This window comes from Pan paniscus, chromosome 21 (assembly GCF_029289425.2).
Source record: "Pan paniscus chromosome 21, NHGRI_mPanPan1-v2.0_pri, whole genome shotgun sequence".
NCBI lineage: Eukaryota > Metazoa > Chordata > Mammalia > Primates > Hominidae > Pan > Pan paniscus.
In genome coordinates, this window is record NC_073270.2 from 6,042,724 (window position 1) to 6,060,665 (window position 17,942).

The following is a 17,942-nucleotide window of genomic DNA, read 5'->3' on the forward strand; positions in this document are numbered from 1 at the left end:
GAGAGGAATGAAAGAACGGAGGCATTAGAGACCCACGGATGGAGGCAAGCCAGCACCTCCAGTGTTCGGAGTAAACTCCTGAGGCACCAGGCCTGCCTCCCACAGAAATGGAAAGAACACCCATCCTGCCTCTCACTGGGTCATAAATTACACATCGTCCCCTTCCCTGAGCCTTCAGGGAACCGAAGCATGTTCCACTCCTGCCACCGACCTTCCTCATCTTTGGGACTCCTGTCTTGATTTCTCACTGATCACAAAAAATGATCTTCACAAAGTCTTCCTGCATTGTTTCTCTGCCATTTCTATGAAGCTTCTGCAGACTTTGGGAGTTACTGTCTTAGCTAGAGAATAATAGTGGGTCAAAGAGGAGAGACTATACCTTCTAAGTGCCTCCACACCCAGGGCCACCCATTGGCACTGCCTGAGGAGGTCCAGTCTCAAGGTGAGGAGATGGACTAGGGGGGAAACTGGGCCCCCATCAGTCAGCGCTTCTCAGACACTGACATGCAACTAACAGGTAGGGTTCTTGACATACAGGGCTCTTGCTACAATGCAGAACCGATTTAGGAGAGGAGCCCAAGATTCTGCATTTCAAATTTCCCAAGTGATGTTGATGCTGCCGGTCCACAGACCAGACTGCATTTGCATAGCAAGGAGCAAGACTGAGGGGAGGTGAAAAAATAGAGGAAAGACAAGCTCCATGAGAGGCGATCTGATGATGCTCCAGATCTAAAACCTCTTGTCTTCAAGGACTTCCCTGCAGGGCCTTTCACTTTTTCCAGAGGATTGGAGCACACAGCCTTCCAGGCCCAGCCGCATGCTGGTAAAGGGCCAGGGGCCTGAGACCTCCTCACACCCTCCATCAGCAGCTGTCAGGGAGGGGAGCCCTGCCTGGGCTGGCAATCAACCCTCGCCCCTGCCGCCGGCTCTCGGGTGGTTCTGCCATGGAACAGCAGGTTCAAGATGGCAACAGGGTAGCAGATGGTCTCTCTTCCCTCCACCTCATCCCAGGCTCTGCTCCCTGAAGCAAAGCAGTGATCCTCTTTACTTTCTCAAACAGCAGCTTACTTTGTGCCAGGCTGTGTGAACCACCATCTGGAACTGTTTTTATTTAATCCTCACAATCACCTTGTGAGGTAGGAATTGTTCTATCCCCACTTTAGAAGGAAACTGAGGCCCCATCACTGAACTACATACCTGTGAGGCCAGGAGCCTATGGGACCGAATCTAGGAGAGAAGCCTCAGGATAGGAATTCAATGAAAAATCAAGGCAACTAAGGTGCATTGATTGGTATAGGACCCTTCAAAGGTAAGCAGAAAGCCAGTGCTGTTACTGTCCTTCTACCAGGTTCCCTTACCATACACCAGTGGCAGGAGGTTCTCCTGTGCCAGCCGGTACAGGTAGGTCCTGAACTGGGCTCCTTGGCCTGGGCAGAGGGTGCCAGGCAGAGGCATGACTGACCAGGCAGCACCAACTGTGTGAAGAGCAGCTGGCCTGCTAGGCAGCTGGTGGAAGGCCATTTAGGAAAGTCTGACGTAAATGTAGGTAGGTACTCGCCTACCTATCCATACCTCAAAGGAACACAGTGTCCTGGGATGGAAATGCACACGATTCCAGCTCTTCATTTGATAAACCTAAGTGCCTACAAGCACTGTGCTAGGCTTTGTGGGAGGGTTTAAGACACAGTCTTTGCCCTTAGTGAGGAAAATTAGCATGCTGGATATAAAAGTAAGAGTGGTGAAAACTTTGGTGAACTGGAGAATGCTACTCAGCTAAAACTTGTACTACCTTACTTCAGTTGGCTGGAGCCTCTCTGCAATGAAGGACTACCTGATTTTTCAAGTCCAAAATCAAGATCATGTGAACATTTCCCTTTTTAGAAACGAAAAGAACTTGGGGATAGGTGGTCAGAAAATAAAATGGAACAATTAAAAAAATAAATCCTCAAACGCAGGCCAACATGTGGCTGCTAGTTTGCAACCTGTGCTCCTCACTACCCAAGTCCTATATTTTCCTGTTGTACCTCCAGCACCTCACAATTCCTGGCAGAACAGAAGTGCCTCTGGTATGACCACGTGAAGCTCAACCAAGAGACCCACCAGAGTGGCAACGGATCTGAAATTTCCATCATATGCAGAATAGCTGAAGCGACTGGAGAGGGTTTTTAGCCTTGGAAATGACTAACAGGAGGCATAAGAGTTGTTGCAAATAAGAACATCCTTTAAAAAAGTTAGGATATATAGTCTGGTCAACACTTTGGAGTGGGGAGGAGGTTACTTTCAGGTAAAATATACATCTGACAACTGACCACGGTTCCCCAACTACTTCTACTGTCCATACCCACCTCCCCCATTTCTTCACTGGCCCAGTACCTAAAAGCATTTGGCTGTCAATCTGGTAAAGGGAATTCAGGCTTTGCCTTATTATTTTTTTTAGTTTTATTATTTTTTTCAGACGGAGTCTCACTCTGTCACCATCTGGAGTGCAGTGGTGTGATCTAGGCTCACTGCAACCTCCACCTCCCGGGTTCTAGTGATTCTCCTGCCTCAGCCTCCTGAGTAGCTGGGATATAGGTGCCCGCCACCACACCCAGCTAATTTTTGTATTTTTAGGCCAGGCTGATCTTGAACTCCTGACCTCAAGTGATCCACCCACCTCGGCCTCCCAAAGTGCTGGGATTACAGGCGTGAGCCACCGTACCAGGCCCAGGGTTTAATCCCAAATATCTCACCTACTTCCTACCTAAGAATCTTATCTAACTCAGGATTTTTTTTTCTTTTTTTTGAGACGGAGTCTGGCTTTGTTGCCCAGGCTGGAGTGCAGTGGTGCGATCTTGGCTCACCGCAACCTTAGCCTGCCGGGTTCAAGCAATTCTCCTGCCTTAGCCTCCCAAGTAGCTGGGATTACAGGCATGTGTCACCACGCCCAACTAATTTTGTATTTTTAGTAGAGATGGGGTTTCTCCATGTTGGTCAGAACGGTCAAACTCCCAAACTCAGGTGATCCGCCCGCCTCGGGCTCCCAAAGTACGGGGATTACAGGCATGAGCCACTGTGCCCAGCTAACTCAGGATTTTTCTAAGGATTAAAATGAGATATGTAATGAAAGTATTTGGCAGAATATCTGGCAAAGGGGTCAAGAAATGTTCAACATTATTATGGAGGTTTAGATCTTTTCTCCCGCCCGAGTACTAACCAGGCCTGACCTGGCTTAGCTTCCAAGATCAGATGAGGTCGGGAGCATTCAGGGTAGTACGGCCGTAGAGGTTTAGGTCTTTTCTATAAAACACCAAATAATACAACTATGGTCAAAACACAGAAGTTGCAGGGAGTCTGATTTTGGCTTCATAAATGATACTTCTGTAACAATGACAGCTGGAATGAGATTACAAGTGTGAATGTTCAAACAGAGCAGCAAAGGTCATTCCTCAGGGGACTCTGGAGGAGATTCCTACCCCAGGTAGGAAGTTGGTTGATTTCTGCTCTGATCCTATGACCACTAAATGCATAGTATGAAAAACTACACTTATAATGTGCATTAACAAGAATATGACTGATCTCCATGGATATGGAAAGATATACAAAATAGAACTGGGGGGGGGGGGAATTATAGAGCCATACAATGGGAGCCCAAGTTTTAAAAACCAGATATATATTTATGTGCTTAGAGCATTTCAGGAAGGGTATATTAAGAAATTTATTTGGAAAATCCTGAGAGGTAAGCTGGAGTGAATGTACACTCTCCACTCCATGCCCAAATGTTTACTTTTCACTTTATACCCTTCTGTTTATTTTTTTTGACCAGCAGCATCAACTTTTTAAAAAAGAACCGAATAGGCCAGGCTCAGTAGCTCATGCCTATAATCCCAACACTTTTGGAGGCAAAGGTGGGAAGATCACTTGAGCCCAGGAATTCAAGGCTGCAGTGAGAAATGACTGTGCCACTGCACTCCAGCCTGGGCAGTAGAGCAAGACTCTGTCTCAAAATAAATAAATAAATAATAAATAAAAAAAACCAAATCATTTGGTTGGCCAAAACCTTCTGATCTGAGCTTTGCTTGGCAACCACTCTCCAAGATAAAGCTTTATGTATCACCTCACATATTCACTGTCAAGGCTCAGGCACTCTAGATTACTGGACTCCCCAGTCAACATTCCCATTACCAAAAGTTCCTAATCTTGGAGGTTGCTTCAGGTCACCCTCTCTTTGTCCCTCACTTCCTGAGTTTTTTTTTTTTTTCCTCCAACTACACTCACTCTACTGGTGATCTCAAACAGCCCTCTAGCTTTTAAGATACTGTCCAAATGCTGACTCCCAAATTTCTATTTCCATCCAAGACCCACTCTTAAACTCTAGACACACACATGCATCGCAACTGCCTCCTCAACAGCTCCACTTGGATATTGAGTAGACATCTAAAACTTGCTCTTCCCACAGCCTTGCAACTCAGCTGATGCCATGTCCAGGCTTCCAGTTGCCCAAGTCCATAACCTCAGAGTTAGGGAAAGTTGAGTGTGACCCACAATGCCAGCTACCTAGAAACTAAGGTAGATCTAGGTACTGGGATTAAAGATATCATAAAATCATTAAAAGTTTTCTGAAATGTTTGAAGTTAACTCATTTTATTTCTAGGATTTGGATTTTAACATTTTAATTTCTTTGGAATATAAGTCACTTTTTGCAAGCTAAAAAATAGAATCAAACTAAGGCGATCTAGTCCTCTAGGCATCCAGGCTGATCCTTGGAATCATGAGCAGAATGATGATATACTACAAGGTGCTAGCAATACGGCTATAAACTCTAAATAATAACCACTACATGTTTCATTGGGAAACAGCCAAAAGTCCAGCCGTTAAAGGAATAATCTGCAGAACATCTTGATTTACAAGGGACAAAATGATGCAAATTATATGCTGTCCAACCTACTGGTGAACTGGATCAGAATGGGCCAAGGACTGTTAAACAGAGGAAGTATTTACATTTTGAAAACTTGCTCTGCAGGATAAAAAAATTCCTGGTTGCTGTCAGTAAGAAAGCAAGTAAAAAAAATATTACAGATGAACTCACTGATCTTTGATTTTACTAAGGTCTTCCACTGGAACATGAAGGTAGGGATAAGTGTACAGGATAATATACTCAGATATTTTTAAAATAAATTACGTAATAATAAGAAATTAGCCATACTACATTGTTCCATTTGCTACAAGAACAAATTGGCAATGAAGACTATTGAAAAGAAATGCTCAGCTCTACAGAGGGTGGTGGCAGGCAACACTTTTCCATTACAGAGTAACCTCTATTCTTCCATGATACATATTCCTGTGGAAAAACTTGTCAGGGCCAAGGGATGAAAAATAGAGCTTGTCCTAATTAGCTAACTGTAGGTTCACTTAACATCTTTGGGAAGGACCCAAAAAATCTGGCCATTATTTTCTTAAACATCTGCAAGCTGCAGAATTCCTTAGTCCTCAGCTATAGTTTCTGCTAGATATCTTAAAGCTGGGACAGTTCCACTGTGACTCCTCCTCAGCTATGGGGTGGGTGCTAGTCATCAAAGTCTGGAATGTCATCATAGGAGTAACCACGGTAGCCTTTGGATGCATAGTAAGCGATGCGCAGGTGGTAAAATCCGGGTAGGAACACCAGAATGCCAATGATCAGGACTGGAACGGCCCGGTCTGCCCCCTGGTGGCAGAAGGAGGCAAACACATTAGTACCGTAAGAGTTACACATTTTAAAATAAAACGTCACAGACCTAATCCTTAGATCAGTATTTTATACTCTTCAGTACATTTTCTTTGAGTTGTATACCACCAAGGGAAAAGGTTTCCTCCTGATTATAAATTGAAGAAAAACTACAAAGTACTAACAATTATAAAGAAAAAAATGACCCATTCTCATCCAGATATTTTGGCTTCTTTTCCTTTTTTTAAAGCTCTTAGTTGTGAACACACCATACTCTGTGTCCTGTGGCCAATATTATTAAAACCTTTTCATACATTTAAACTGTAAGGATGTGTAACATTCCACCGAAATGGACATACCACAGTTTTACTTAACTGCCCCACATACAGCTGCTGGACACTTCGGTTGTTTTTCACCTTTTGTAATTGTACAGATACCACTACAATAAACTCTGTGTTTTTCTCAGCCTTTCAGGTTTTCTTTTCTTTCTCTTTTTTCTTTTTTTTTTTTGAGGTAAGAGTCTTGCTCTGTTGCTCGGGCTGGAGTACAGTGGTGTGATTACAGCTCACTGCAACCTCGACTTCCCAGGCTCAAGTGATCCTCCCACCTCAGCCTCCAAGTAGCTGGAGTTACAGGTGTGAGTCACCATACCCGGCTCATTTTGTACATTTGTTTGTTTGGTAGAGATGAGGTCTCGCTATGTTGCCCAGGCTGGTCTCGAACTCTGGGGCTCAAGCAATCCTCCTGCCTCAGCCTCCCAAAATGCTAGAATTATAGGCTTGAGCCACTGCACCTGGCTGGCTGTGTTCCCTGTTGTGTGTTAATTATAGTCAGAATTGGTTCAAGACAACTTGGACACTGTGTATGTGGGGACAGCCCATGAGAAAGAACCACCAACTACTTTAGGTTTCTAAGGTTTCATATTGAAGCTCAACAGGAACTCCAACCAAACCTACTGTAAGAAGGAACTGACTTATGAGGCACAGTGACCCCACACATATAACAGAATTGCTATTTCTCTCCAAATACTGACAGTATGTCCATGGCACTGCACAGCTACAATGACAGCATGCTGCTCCAGCTACAGCCCTTTACCAATCAGGACTCCTGTATGCCAGGCTCAGCCATGTTGTTCCAAACTATGACAGGGCAAACTGTCTAATATCTCAGAGGCCAAGTTTGCCTACCTGCCACCACCTCCCTTATAGGAACTATGGAAGTTTACTGTTGCTCAAAGGAAGAAAAACATGTTTTGCCAACAGATAACAAAATGTAAAAGAAAATCTTTTTGGTTTTTCTGCTGGAATCTGCTGTACCAGACATGAATATAAAAACAAAGATTGAACCATGAAAAAAATCTAAAACCCGAATAGACAAAGAGTAATGAGATTAAGGCCATAATAAAAAGTCTCTTAGCAAAGAGAAGCCTGGGACTAGATGGTTTCACTGCTGAATTATACCAGTTAAAGAATTAATACTTGGCTGGGCATGGTGGTTCACTCCTGTAATCCCAGCACTTTGGGAGGCCAAGGCAGGCAGATTGCTTGAGCTCAGGATTTCAAGACCAGCCTGGTCAACATGGTAAAATCCTGTCTTGACAAAAAATACAAAAATTAGATGGGCATGGTGGTATATGCCTGTGGTCCCAGTTGCTAGTGAGGCTGAGGTGGCAGGATCACATAAGCCGGGGAGGCAAAGGTTGCAGTGAGCTGAGATCGCACCACTGCACTACGCCTGCATGACAGATGAGACCCTGTCTCAAAAAAAAAAAAAAAAAAAAAAGAATACTAATCCTACTGAAACTATTCTGAACAGACATGGAGAGAATACTTCCAAACTGATTCTACTAGGCCAGTTTTACCCTGATACCAAAACTAGGCAAAGACACATCGAAAAAAGAAAAATAGGCCAATATCCCTGATGAACATTGATGCAAAAATCCTCAATAAGGAGGATAATACTAGCAAACTGAATTCAACAATACGTTAAAAAGATCATTCATCAGGACCAAGTGGGATTTATCCCAGAGAGGCAAGGATGGTTCAACTTATACAAACCAATCGATGTGATAAAATCGTATCAGCAGAATGAAGGACAAAAACCATATGATTATTTCAATCGATGCTAGAAAAGCATTTGATAAAATTCTACATCCACTGGGTGTGGTGGCTCACGCCTGTAATCCCAGTACTTTGGGAGGCTAGGGTGGGCCTCACACTGACCATAATTAACACACAACGGGGAACACAGTCAGAGGGGTGCAGTGGCTAAAGCCTGTAATTCCAGCACTTTGGGAGGCTGAGGCAGGAGGATTGCTTGAGCCTAGGAGTTTAAGACCAGCCTGGGCAACATAATGAGATCTCATCTCTACCAAACAAACAAAAAAATTAGCTAGGTATGGTGACTCACACCTGTAACTCCAGCTACTTGGGAAGCTGAGGTGGGAGGATCGACTGAGCCCTGAAGATCGAGGTTGCAGAGAGCTGTGATCACACCACTCTACTCCTGGACTGCTTGAGTCTAGGAGTTGGAGATCAGCCTGGGCAACACGGCAAAACCTCATCTATACAAAAAATGAAAAAAAAATTAACCAAGTGTGGTGGCACATGCCTGTGGTCCCAGTTATTTGGGAGGCTGAGGTTGCAGTGAGCCGAGATGGTGCCACTGCACTCCAGCCTGGATGACACAGTGAGATTCTGTCTCAAAAAAAAAAAAAAAAACAAACAAAAAAAACAAAAAACAAAAAAACATACACTGGGGAAAGAACCAGTCTTTTCAATAAATGGTATTAGGAAAACTGGATATCCATATGCCGAAGAATGAAACTAGACCCCTCAAATCTCTTGCATATACAAAAATCAAATGAGAATGGATTAAACACTTAAATGTAAGACCTAAAACTATGAAACTACTATAAGAAAACATGGGGGAAACTCTCCAGGATGCTGGACTGGGCAAAGATTTCTTGAGTAATGCCCCCAAAAGCACAAGCAACCAAAGCAAAAACAGATAAATGAGATCACATCGGGTTAAAAAGCTTCTGTACAGCAAAGGAAACAATCAACAAAGTGAAGAGACGACCCACAGAATGGGAAAAAATATATGCAAAGTATCCATCTGACAAGGAATTAATAACCAGAATATATAAGGAGCTCAAACTCTGTAGGAAAAAAATCTAATAATCCAATCAAAAATGGGCATTTCTCAAAAGAAGACATACAAATGGCAAATAGGTATATGAAAAAGTGCTTAACATCATTGATCAAAGAAATGCAAATCAAGACTACAATGAGATATCATCTCATCCTAGTTAAAATGGCTTTTTAAAAAATATAGACACAAGGTCTCACTATGTTGCCCAGGCTGGTCTCGAACTCCTGGGCTCAAGTGATCCTCCTGCCTCGGCCTCCAAAAGTGCTGGGACTACAGGCGTGAGCCACTGCACCCAGCCAAAATGGCTTTTATCCAAAAAAACGGCAATAACAAATGCTAGCGAGGATGTGGAGAAAAGGGAACCCTCATACAATGTTGATGGGAATGTAAATTAGTATAGCCACTATGGAGAACAGTATGAAATAGAACTACCATATGATCCAGCAATCACAGCTAGGTTATACCCAAAAGAAAGGAAATCAGTTTATCAAAGAGATATCTGCACTTCCATATTTATGACAGCACTATTCACAACAGCCAAGCTCTGGAAGCAACCAAAGTGTTCTTCAACAGACAAGTGAATAAAGAAAATACAGTACATATATGCAATGGAGTACTATTCAGCCACTAAAAAGAATGAGATCCTGTCACTTGCAACAACATGGATGAAACTGGAGAACGTTATGTTAAGTGAAATAAGCCAGGCACAGAAAGACACACTTTCCATGTTCTCACTCATTTGCGGGAACTAGAAATTAAAACAATTGAACTCATGGATATTGTAGAATGATGGCTACCAAAGGCTGGGAAAGGTAGGGTGGAATGGGGAAGGTTAACGGGTACAAAATACAGTTACATAGAACGAATAAGCTCTAGTATTTGATAGCACAAAGTGACTAGAGAATAATTTATTGTACATGTAAAAATATAATAACTAAGGCTGGACGTGGTAGCTCACGCCTGTAATCCCAGCACTTTAGGAGGCCCAGGCGGGCAGGCCGCTTGAGGTCAGGAGTTCGTGACCAGCCTGGCCAACATGGCAAAAACCCATCTCTACTAAAAATACAAAAATAAGCCAAGTGTGCTGGCTTGCCACCGTAGTCCCAGCTAACTCAGGAGGCTGAGGCAGGAGAATCACTTGAACCCAGGAGCCGGAGGTTACAGTGAGCTGAGATCCTGCCACTGCACTCCAGCCTGGGTGACAGAACAAGACTCTGTCTCCAAAATATATATATATGTATGTATGTATGTATGTGTATATGTATATATATAACTAAAAAATAGGCCAGGCGCAGTGGTTCATGCCTGTAATCCCAACACTTTGGAGGCCAGCCTGGTCAACATGGCGAAACCCCATCTCTACTAAAAATACCAACATTAGCCGGGTGCGGTGGCGCATGTCTGTAATTCCAGCTACTCGGGAGGCTGAGGCACAAGAATAGCATGAACCTGGGAGGCGGAGGTTGCAGTTAGCCGATATTATGCCACTGCACTCCAGCCTGACTCTGTCTCAAAATAAATAAATAAATAAAAGTATAATTGGAATGTAATACAAATGATGAATGCTTGAGGGGATGGATACCCCATTTAGCCTGATGTGATTATTATGAATGCATGGCTGTATCAAAATACCTCATGTATCCCCTAAGTATATACACCTACTATGTACCCGTAAAAATTGGAAAGAAAATTGGCCAGGGGCAATGGTTCACACCTGCAATCCCAGCACTTTGGAAGGCTGAGGCAGGCAGACTGCTTGACCTCAGGAGTTAGAGATCAGCCTGGGCAACATAGTGAAACCCTGTCTCTATACAAAATAAAACAAACAAAAATAAATAAATAAAAAATAAAATTAGCTGGGTGTGGTGGCACACACGTGTAGTCCCAGCTACTCGGGAGGCTGAGGTGGGAGGATCGCTTGAGCCCAGGGAGGTAAAGGTTGTGCCACTGCACTCTAGCTTGGATGACAGAGCAAGACCCTGTCTCAAAAAAAATAGACCACTGGGATGGACATGGACACACACACACACACACACACACACACACACACACACACGCACACTAGAGCCTTGGCTAACATTTTAAAAATCTCACAGCTTATTCCCACATGCCCGTCAGCTTACCCCTTTGCTGATGTAGCCTGACAGCAGGAGGGAGCCTATAATAATGAGAAAGGCGCCAATCAAAAACAGCACAGTGGCAAGTGCGATGGCCTTATAAGGGATCTTAGGAGGGGTTTTCTTAAACTGGAAGAGAAACAGAGATGAAAAAGACAATGAAGAACATTAATGCAAATACCTGGGTTCAAACATTTAATTAATTATTTGTAATTTTTATGTTTTTGTTTGTTTGTTTTGAGATGGAGTTTCGTTCTTGTTGCCCAGGCTGGAGAGCAATGGCGCGATCTTGGCTCACTGCAACCTCTGCCTCCTGGATTCAAGTGATTCTCCTGTCTCAGCCTCCTGAGCAGCTGGGGTTACAGGTGCCCGCCACTACACCCGGCTAATTTTTTTGGTATTTTTAGTAGAGACAGGGTTTCACCTTGTTGACCTGGCTGGGCTTGAACTCCTGACCTCAGGTGATCCGCCCGCCTCGGCCTCCCAAAGTGCTGGGATTACAGGCATGAGCCACCGCGCCCGGCCTAATTTTTATGATTTTAGAGACAGAGTCTTGCTCTATCACCCAGGCTGGAGTGCAGTGGTGCAATTACAGCTCATTGCAGCCTCGAACTCCTGGGCTCAAGCAATTCTCTTGCCTCATCCTCTCAAGTAGCTGGGACTACAAGTATACGCCACCATGCCCAGCTAATTTTTAAATTTTTCTGTAGAGACGAGGTCTCACTATGGTGCCCAGGGTGGTCTCCAACTCCTGGGCTCAAGAGAATCCTTCCACCTCTGCCTCCCAAAGTGCTGGGATTACAGGTATAAGCCATCAAGCCCAGTCTCAAACACTTTAAAACAGGGAGGAGAGCTCACACCTGTAATCCCAGCAATGTGGGAGGCTGAGGCAGGCGGATCACTTGAGTTCAGGAGTTTGAGACCAGCCTGAGCAACATGGTAAAACCTCGTCTCTACAAAAAATACAAAAAGTAGCCGGGCGTGGTGGCATGTGCCTGCAGTCCCAGCTACTTGGGAGGCTGAGGTGGGAGGATGGCTTGAGCCCAGGAGGTGAAGAGGCAGCGAGTTGAGATTGCACCACTGCACTCCAGCCTGGGTGACAGAGCCAGAGCCTGTTTCAAATACAACAACAACAAAAACAGAAGGGTAATTAAGAACCAAACTAGATGCTTTATGTGTCTTAAGTATGTCCTACCACCCAGTGCAGCTCTGAGAAATAAAAGGGACTGGCAAGAGATGAAGCTCTAGTTATTGCTCTCACAGTTACTCAAAGGAATCTCAGAGGAATGTCATTCACTCTAGTTCGAATCTCATTCCATAAATCATTCATTGTATCATAAGAAACTTTCCTTTAAAACAAAAACAGAAATGACTTTACAGTCATTCATTTGTTAGACATATATTTATTAACTGCCTGGCACACAGATGGCTGTACTAACTTATGGGGATTTCAGAGATCCTGTCTCTACAAAAAATTTTAAAATTAGCTGGGTGTGGTGGCACATGCTTGTGGTCCCAGCTATTCAGGAGGCAGAGGTGAGAAGACTATTTGAGCCCAGAAGGTCAAGGTTACAGTGAGTCTTGATTGTGCCACTGTACCCAAGCCTGGGCAAAAGAGCAAGACCCTGTCTCAAAAAAAAAAAAAAGAAAAAAAAAAAAAAAAGGCTGGGCGCGGTGACTCACGCCTGTAATTCCAGCGCTTTGGGAGGCCGAAGTGGGTGAATCACTGGAGGTTAAGAGTTCGAGACCAGACTGGCCAACATGGCGAAACCCCATCTATACTAAAAATACGAAAATTGGCCAGGCATGGTGGTGCATGCCTGTAATCCCTCAGCTACTAGGGCGGCTGAGGTACAAGAATCACTTGAACCAGGAGGGGGAGGTTGCAGTGAGCCAGGATTGTACCACTGCAGTCCAGCCTGGGCAACAGAGCAAGACTACATCTTAAAAACAAAACAAAACAAAACAAGAGGCTGGGCAAGGTGGCTCACGCCTATAATCCCAGCACTTGGGGAGGCCGAGGCAGGATGATCACCTGAGGTCAGGAGTTCAAGACCAGCCTGACCAACATGGAGAAACACTGTCTCTACTAAAAATACAAAATTAGCTGGGCATGGTGGCGCATGCCTGTAATCCCAGCTACTTGGGAGGCTGAGGCAGGAGAATCGCTTGAACCTGGGAGGCAGAGGTTGCAGTGAGCCAAGGTTGCGCCACTGCACTTCAGCCTGGGCAACAAGACTAAAACTCCGTCTCCAAAAAAAAAAAAAAAAAAAGGAAAAGAAGACAATTTCAGCTTATTCCAAATGATTAGTTGTTTGTTCCACATAGCAAGTAAACCTGCCTTATGAACAAATTCAATTCAAGGTTAAGATTCAGAGACAAATTTTCCAAGGTTTGGCTCATGGTTGTATCTGACCTAAGTGGCTGGAAGCTTCCCAGATCTTTCCAGATCTATTTTTATCTCTCCTTCAAATGTGGGTCCAAAGAGTAATTTATTTATTTATAAAGGATGGTTTCCTGCTACTTCCTCGTTGGCCCTAGTTCCACCTAGAACATTCTATCGTAAGGGGAAGTGCGCAAAAGGAGATGCTGTAGTATTGACTAGTTTATAAATGGTTAGGGTAGGATACAAACTTAATAAATACTGTGTTTTACTTACTATTTATCACAAAGAATACCTTTAATAAATTGGATCTCATGACATCAGGAAAGAAGGAAGATTCCCACAATCTGCTGGCTTTAGTAATAAGTTTCTCCCTTAAAAGGTGAACTGGCTTTGACTAAAGTGTAAATAAACAGTGATAAAAAAAATTCCACCTAACAAAAATTTTAAAGTTCCTTAAAAAAAAACAACAACAAAAAACTCCACTTAACAAAACACAATCTGATTAGTTTCTGAATAAAGTAAATAAAACCTGTTAACTACAAGGCTCTGGCGTTACAACTAAAAATTCTTAGAAATGGACAATACTGGAATTGGTTTGAAACTACCCTGCCACGGCCCTCTTCTGCGATTATGGCTGAAAGGGTCTCAGAGCTGAGTTTTCTTCTTTTTGCTCCCTCTAATCCCCAAGGACAGTTAGCAAAATCTCCATCTGGAAGGTCTTCCTGCTAACTCAACAGAAACACAGCCAGTCAGTCTTGTCAGTTCTCTTCTGCATTTACCTGAAGGTCAATGTAGCCATCGTCTGTGCTGGAGAGCCTTGAATATTTCACTTTACTACTGGGGATTCCGGTAGCCAGGTTGGTACGGGACGGCATCATAACACGCTGACACAGCTACAGTTTAAAAACAAAAAACCCGTTATTGTCTGTAGATGACAATGGTGCATTATAGCCAATGAGTTCAGGATTATTAGATGCTGTGCACTGGAGTTCTGGGCTGCCATGTCAGACTAGCAATGGGCAATTTACACTTCACTGCTAAATTTTCATTGTGTCAGAGGCATATGCATATGGAAAACCAGATATGCCTCTGACACAGTGAAAAGATTCTCACTATGTATTAAATATCTAGTCTGGTCTGTCCTTGTAGAATGACAGTGAAGACACTCACCAAGAATCACATTCCAGTTTATTTTGCCACCAAGATTCCCTGACTTTTAATTTTTCCAAAGTCACATAGAGACTAGGTAGAATAATGGGGACTTAAATCTAGGTCCACCTGACACCACAGCATGGCCTGTCCCCTGCTCCCGCTCTTAAGAAAAAGCAAGAGGAGCATATACTCAAATGATTCTCTTGTTTGACAGGGAGGGAGAAGAGGGCAGGGAATGGAATACACTCACATCAGCATTTTGCCTATTTCCCCTCGATAGAGATCAACCTTTTAACGCAAAAGATCTGTAAAGTTTCTTGCCGTAAATTTGTGGGGTTTTTTTGTTGTTGTTGTTTGTTTTTTTTTTTTGGAGACGGTGTCTTGCTTTGTCACCCAGGCTAAAGTGCAGTGGGTTGATCTCAGCTCACTACAACCACCGCCTCCCAGGTTCAAACGATTCTCCTGCCTCAGCCTCCCGAGTAGTTGGGATTATAGCTATGCACCACCATGCCTAGTTAATTTTTGTATTTTTTAAGTAACGACTGGTTTTCACCATGGTGGCCGGGCTGGTCTCGAACTCAGTTTTTTTTTTTTTTTTCCTTTGCGATAGTCTCACTTTGTTGTCCAGGATGGAGTGCAGTGGCGCAATCTCCGTTCACTGCTGCCTCCGCCTCCTGGGTTCAAGCAATCCTCCTGCCTCAGCCTCCTGAGTAGCTGGGATTACAGGCGTGCGCCACCACGCCTGGCTAATTTTTGTATTTTTAGTAGAGATGGGGTTTTACCACGTTGGCTAGGCTGGTCTCGAACTTCTGACCTCAAGTGATCTGCCCAACTCAGCCTTCCAAAGTGCCGGGATTACAGGCCACTGCGCCGGGCCCCTTGTAAATTTGGATACAGGCCTGGCTATACTAGTGCCTCCAGACGCGCCCACCTCTCTGTCCCATCCCAAGCACTGAAAGTAGTGATTTCATTTTCCTAATTACTTCTGTACCAACCTTAAGAAATGGAATATGGTATAATATCTTACAAAAAATTTTAAATAAAGAAAGAAAAAAATGGAATAACAACCTGGTTTCTTGTTCAAAATATTCAAAGCAGACAGCGGTAATGAAATCATGGCTATTATGTCACTAGTTTAAGAGACAGTGGGTAAGTTTGAACAATCATAACATTTAAATTAAGACAATTTGTATTAATAGGCCGGGCATGATAGCTCACGCCTGTAATCCCAGAACTTTGGGAGGCTGAGGTGGGTGGGTTACCTGAGGTCAGGAATTCGAGACCAGCTTGGCCGACATGGTGAAACCCCATTTCTACTAAAACTACAAAAATTAGCCAGGTGCAGTGGCACACACCTGTAATCCCAGCTATTTGGAAGGCTGAGGCACGAGAATCGCTTGAGCCTGGGAGACGGAGGTTACAGTGAGCCGAGACTGCACCACTGCACTCCAGCCTGGGCGACAGAATGAGACTCTGAGTCAAAAAAAAAAAAAAAAAAAAATTTTTTTTAAATTTGTCCACTTTTCCTCCATAAAGTAACAAAGCTATATGATCAAAATGGGTAAATATATTTTAGTCAGGGTTTTTAAATTCTAAATTCAAAAACATATCTTTAAAAAAGAGAAACCTGACCAGGCGCAGTGGCTCACACCTGTAATCCTAGCACTTTGGGAGGCCAAGGCAGATGGATCACAAGGTCAGGAGTTCGAGACCAGCCTGGCCAATATGGGGAAACCCTGTCTCTACTAGAAATACAAAAATTAGCCGGGCATGGTGGTGGGTGCCTGTAGTCCCAGCTACTCGGGAGGCTGAAGCAGAAGAATCGCTTAAAGCCGGGAGGCGGAAATTGCAGTGAGCTGAGATCGCACCACTGGGCTCCAGCCTGGGTGACAGAACTAGACTCCACCTAAAAAAATAAAAAAATTAAAAAAAAAAAAGAAAATTAAGTATTTCAATAAGGGCATAAGGGCAACATAAAAAAAGGACTAGTTTTTCTCTGGGATGGCATTTTTAAAATTCATCATTATCATCATGACAATAATGGTGGTTAGTACTTACCTAGTCTTTGTTAGATGCCAGCTGTTCTAAGTACTTTGTACATACCTAATTCCAAAAAATAACAAATTGTTTTTCTTTTTTTTTTTGGTGTTTTCTTTTTTTTGAGACGGAGTCTTGGAGTCTCGCTCTGTCACCCAGGCTAGAGTTTAGGGACCCGATCTCAGCTCACTGCAACCTCCGCCTCCAGGGTTCAAACGATTCTCCTGCATCAGCCTCCCAAGTGGCTGGGATTACAGGCGCCTGCTACCACGCCCGGCTAATTTTTCTATTTTTAGTAGAGACGGGCTTCACCATATTGGCCAGGCTGGTCTCAAACTCCTGACCTTTTGATCCGTCCGCCTCGGCCTCCCAAAGTGCTGGGATTACAGGCGTGAGCCAGCGCGCCCGGCCTAACAAACTGTTTTACGTGGCTTGCAGTCAATGTAAAATAACTAGCATAATTAAATAATTGGTGCTAAATATTAATGTCCCTTTTTATTGATTACATCCTGGTCTAGAAATCAAGTATTTAAAAATTAGCATAATGTTAATCTCTATACTTTTCAAAAAAGATTGGATCAAACTGCGTCAAATACTGGGTTTTTAATGTTGTGATCCCGGCTGCATTTAATTCTATAAAAGAAAGTTCAAACTACCAGTATGTGTGGTTTTTGAGGGCATTTAACCACATCTAACTTGCAGTTAGACTTTTTTTTAAAGTACGTCCCCTGACATTAAGTGTTCATACATCCGCATCAAAACAATACATCGCAGGGGCGTGAGGGAGAGGGGAGACGAATGTTTATTCTTGGCAAAGAGGATTCTAAAAGGGGGGAAAAATTAAAACGAGCATTTTCAAAGTATCAGTCTTCGTTCCCAACAGGCTTTTTACCAGCTCACCGCTACCCCCAAACTCCCTCAGCACCTGAATGTTACGAGAGTTCTAAAAGCATCATAAAACGTTTGGCACAGTGCCTGGCATTACGCGCCTCTACATACGTTATTCTCCTACCCGTCCTCAGACCTTGCCAGGGAGAGAAATAAGAACCGACGCGAATTTAGACGTAAAACAAACAAAACGGGCTTCTGGAAAGAGGCCAACTGTGCCAGGGAGGACGAATGCCCCACACGGATGACTCGGAGCTTGATTTCGGCGGGGAGCGCGGTCTCGGACACGCCCAGAGCCCGAGAGGACGGTTCTGTCCCCGCCCCGCCGCACACACGACTTACCGGAGCGCCGCGCCAGGCCGCCCGCACACCCAGAGCTCGCCCAGGGTTGGCAGCGCCCAAGGTTGCACTGCATGGCCCGCTTAAGTGCCACTCAGCCGGCCCCAGGCGGGATCAGTGCGCCGGAAGTGGCGTGCCGGAAACAGGCGCGCCGGAAGTTGCGTCTCCGGAAGCGTTTGTCTCC

The 17,942-nt window shown here is 44.0% G+C and overlaps 1 protein-coding gene across 10 annotated transcripts; it reads right to left on the reverse strand.

Moving 5' to 3' along the window:
- Nucleotides 1–4,606: 4,606 nt before the first annotated feature.
- On the reverse strand, nt 4,607–17,920 carry TMEM230 (transmembrane protein 230). 10 transcript variants are annotated; one of them, XM_055104522.2, is made up of 6 exons: nt 17,531–17,736; nt 16,553–16,597; nt 14,122–14,235; nt 10,963–11,085; nt 8,098–8,249; nt 4,607–5,686 (listed from the first exon to the last, which is right to left on the reverse strand). In XM_055104522.2, exons 3-6 carry the CDS (start codon nt 14,218–14,220, stop codon nt 5,659–5,661), a joined length of 402 nt encoding a protein of 133 aa, XP_054960497.1. In that variant the 5' UTR covers nt 14,221–14,235; nt 16,553–16,597; nt 17,531–17,736; the 3' UTR covers nt 4,607–5,658. The 10 variants fall into 10 exon arrangements, with proteins under 10 accessions (XP_054960497.1, XP_054960494.1, XP_054960495.1 ...); XM_055104519.2 differs by lacking the exons at nt 16,553–16,597; nt 17,531–17,736 and adding an exon at nt 17,762–17,901; XM_055104520.2 differs by lacking the exon at nt 16,553–16,597 and having other exon boundaries at nt 17,531–17,777.
- Nucleotides 17,921–17,942: the final 22 nt, after the last annotated feature.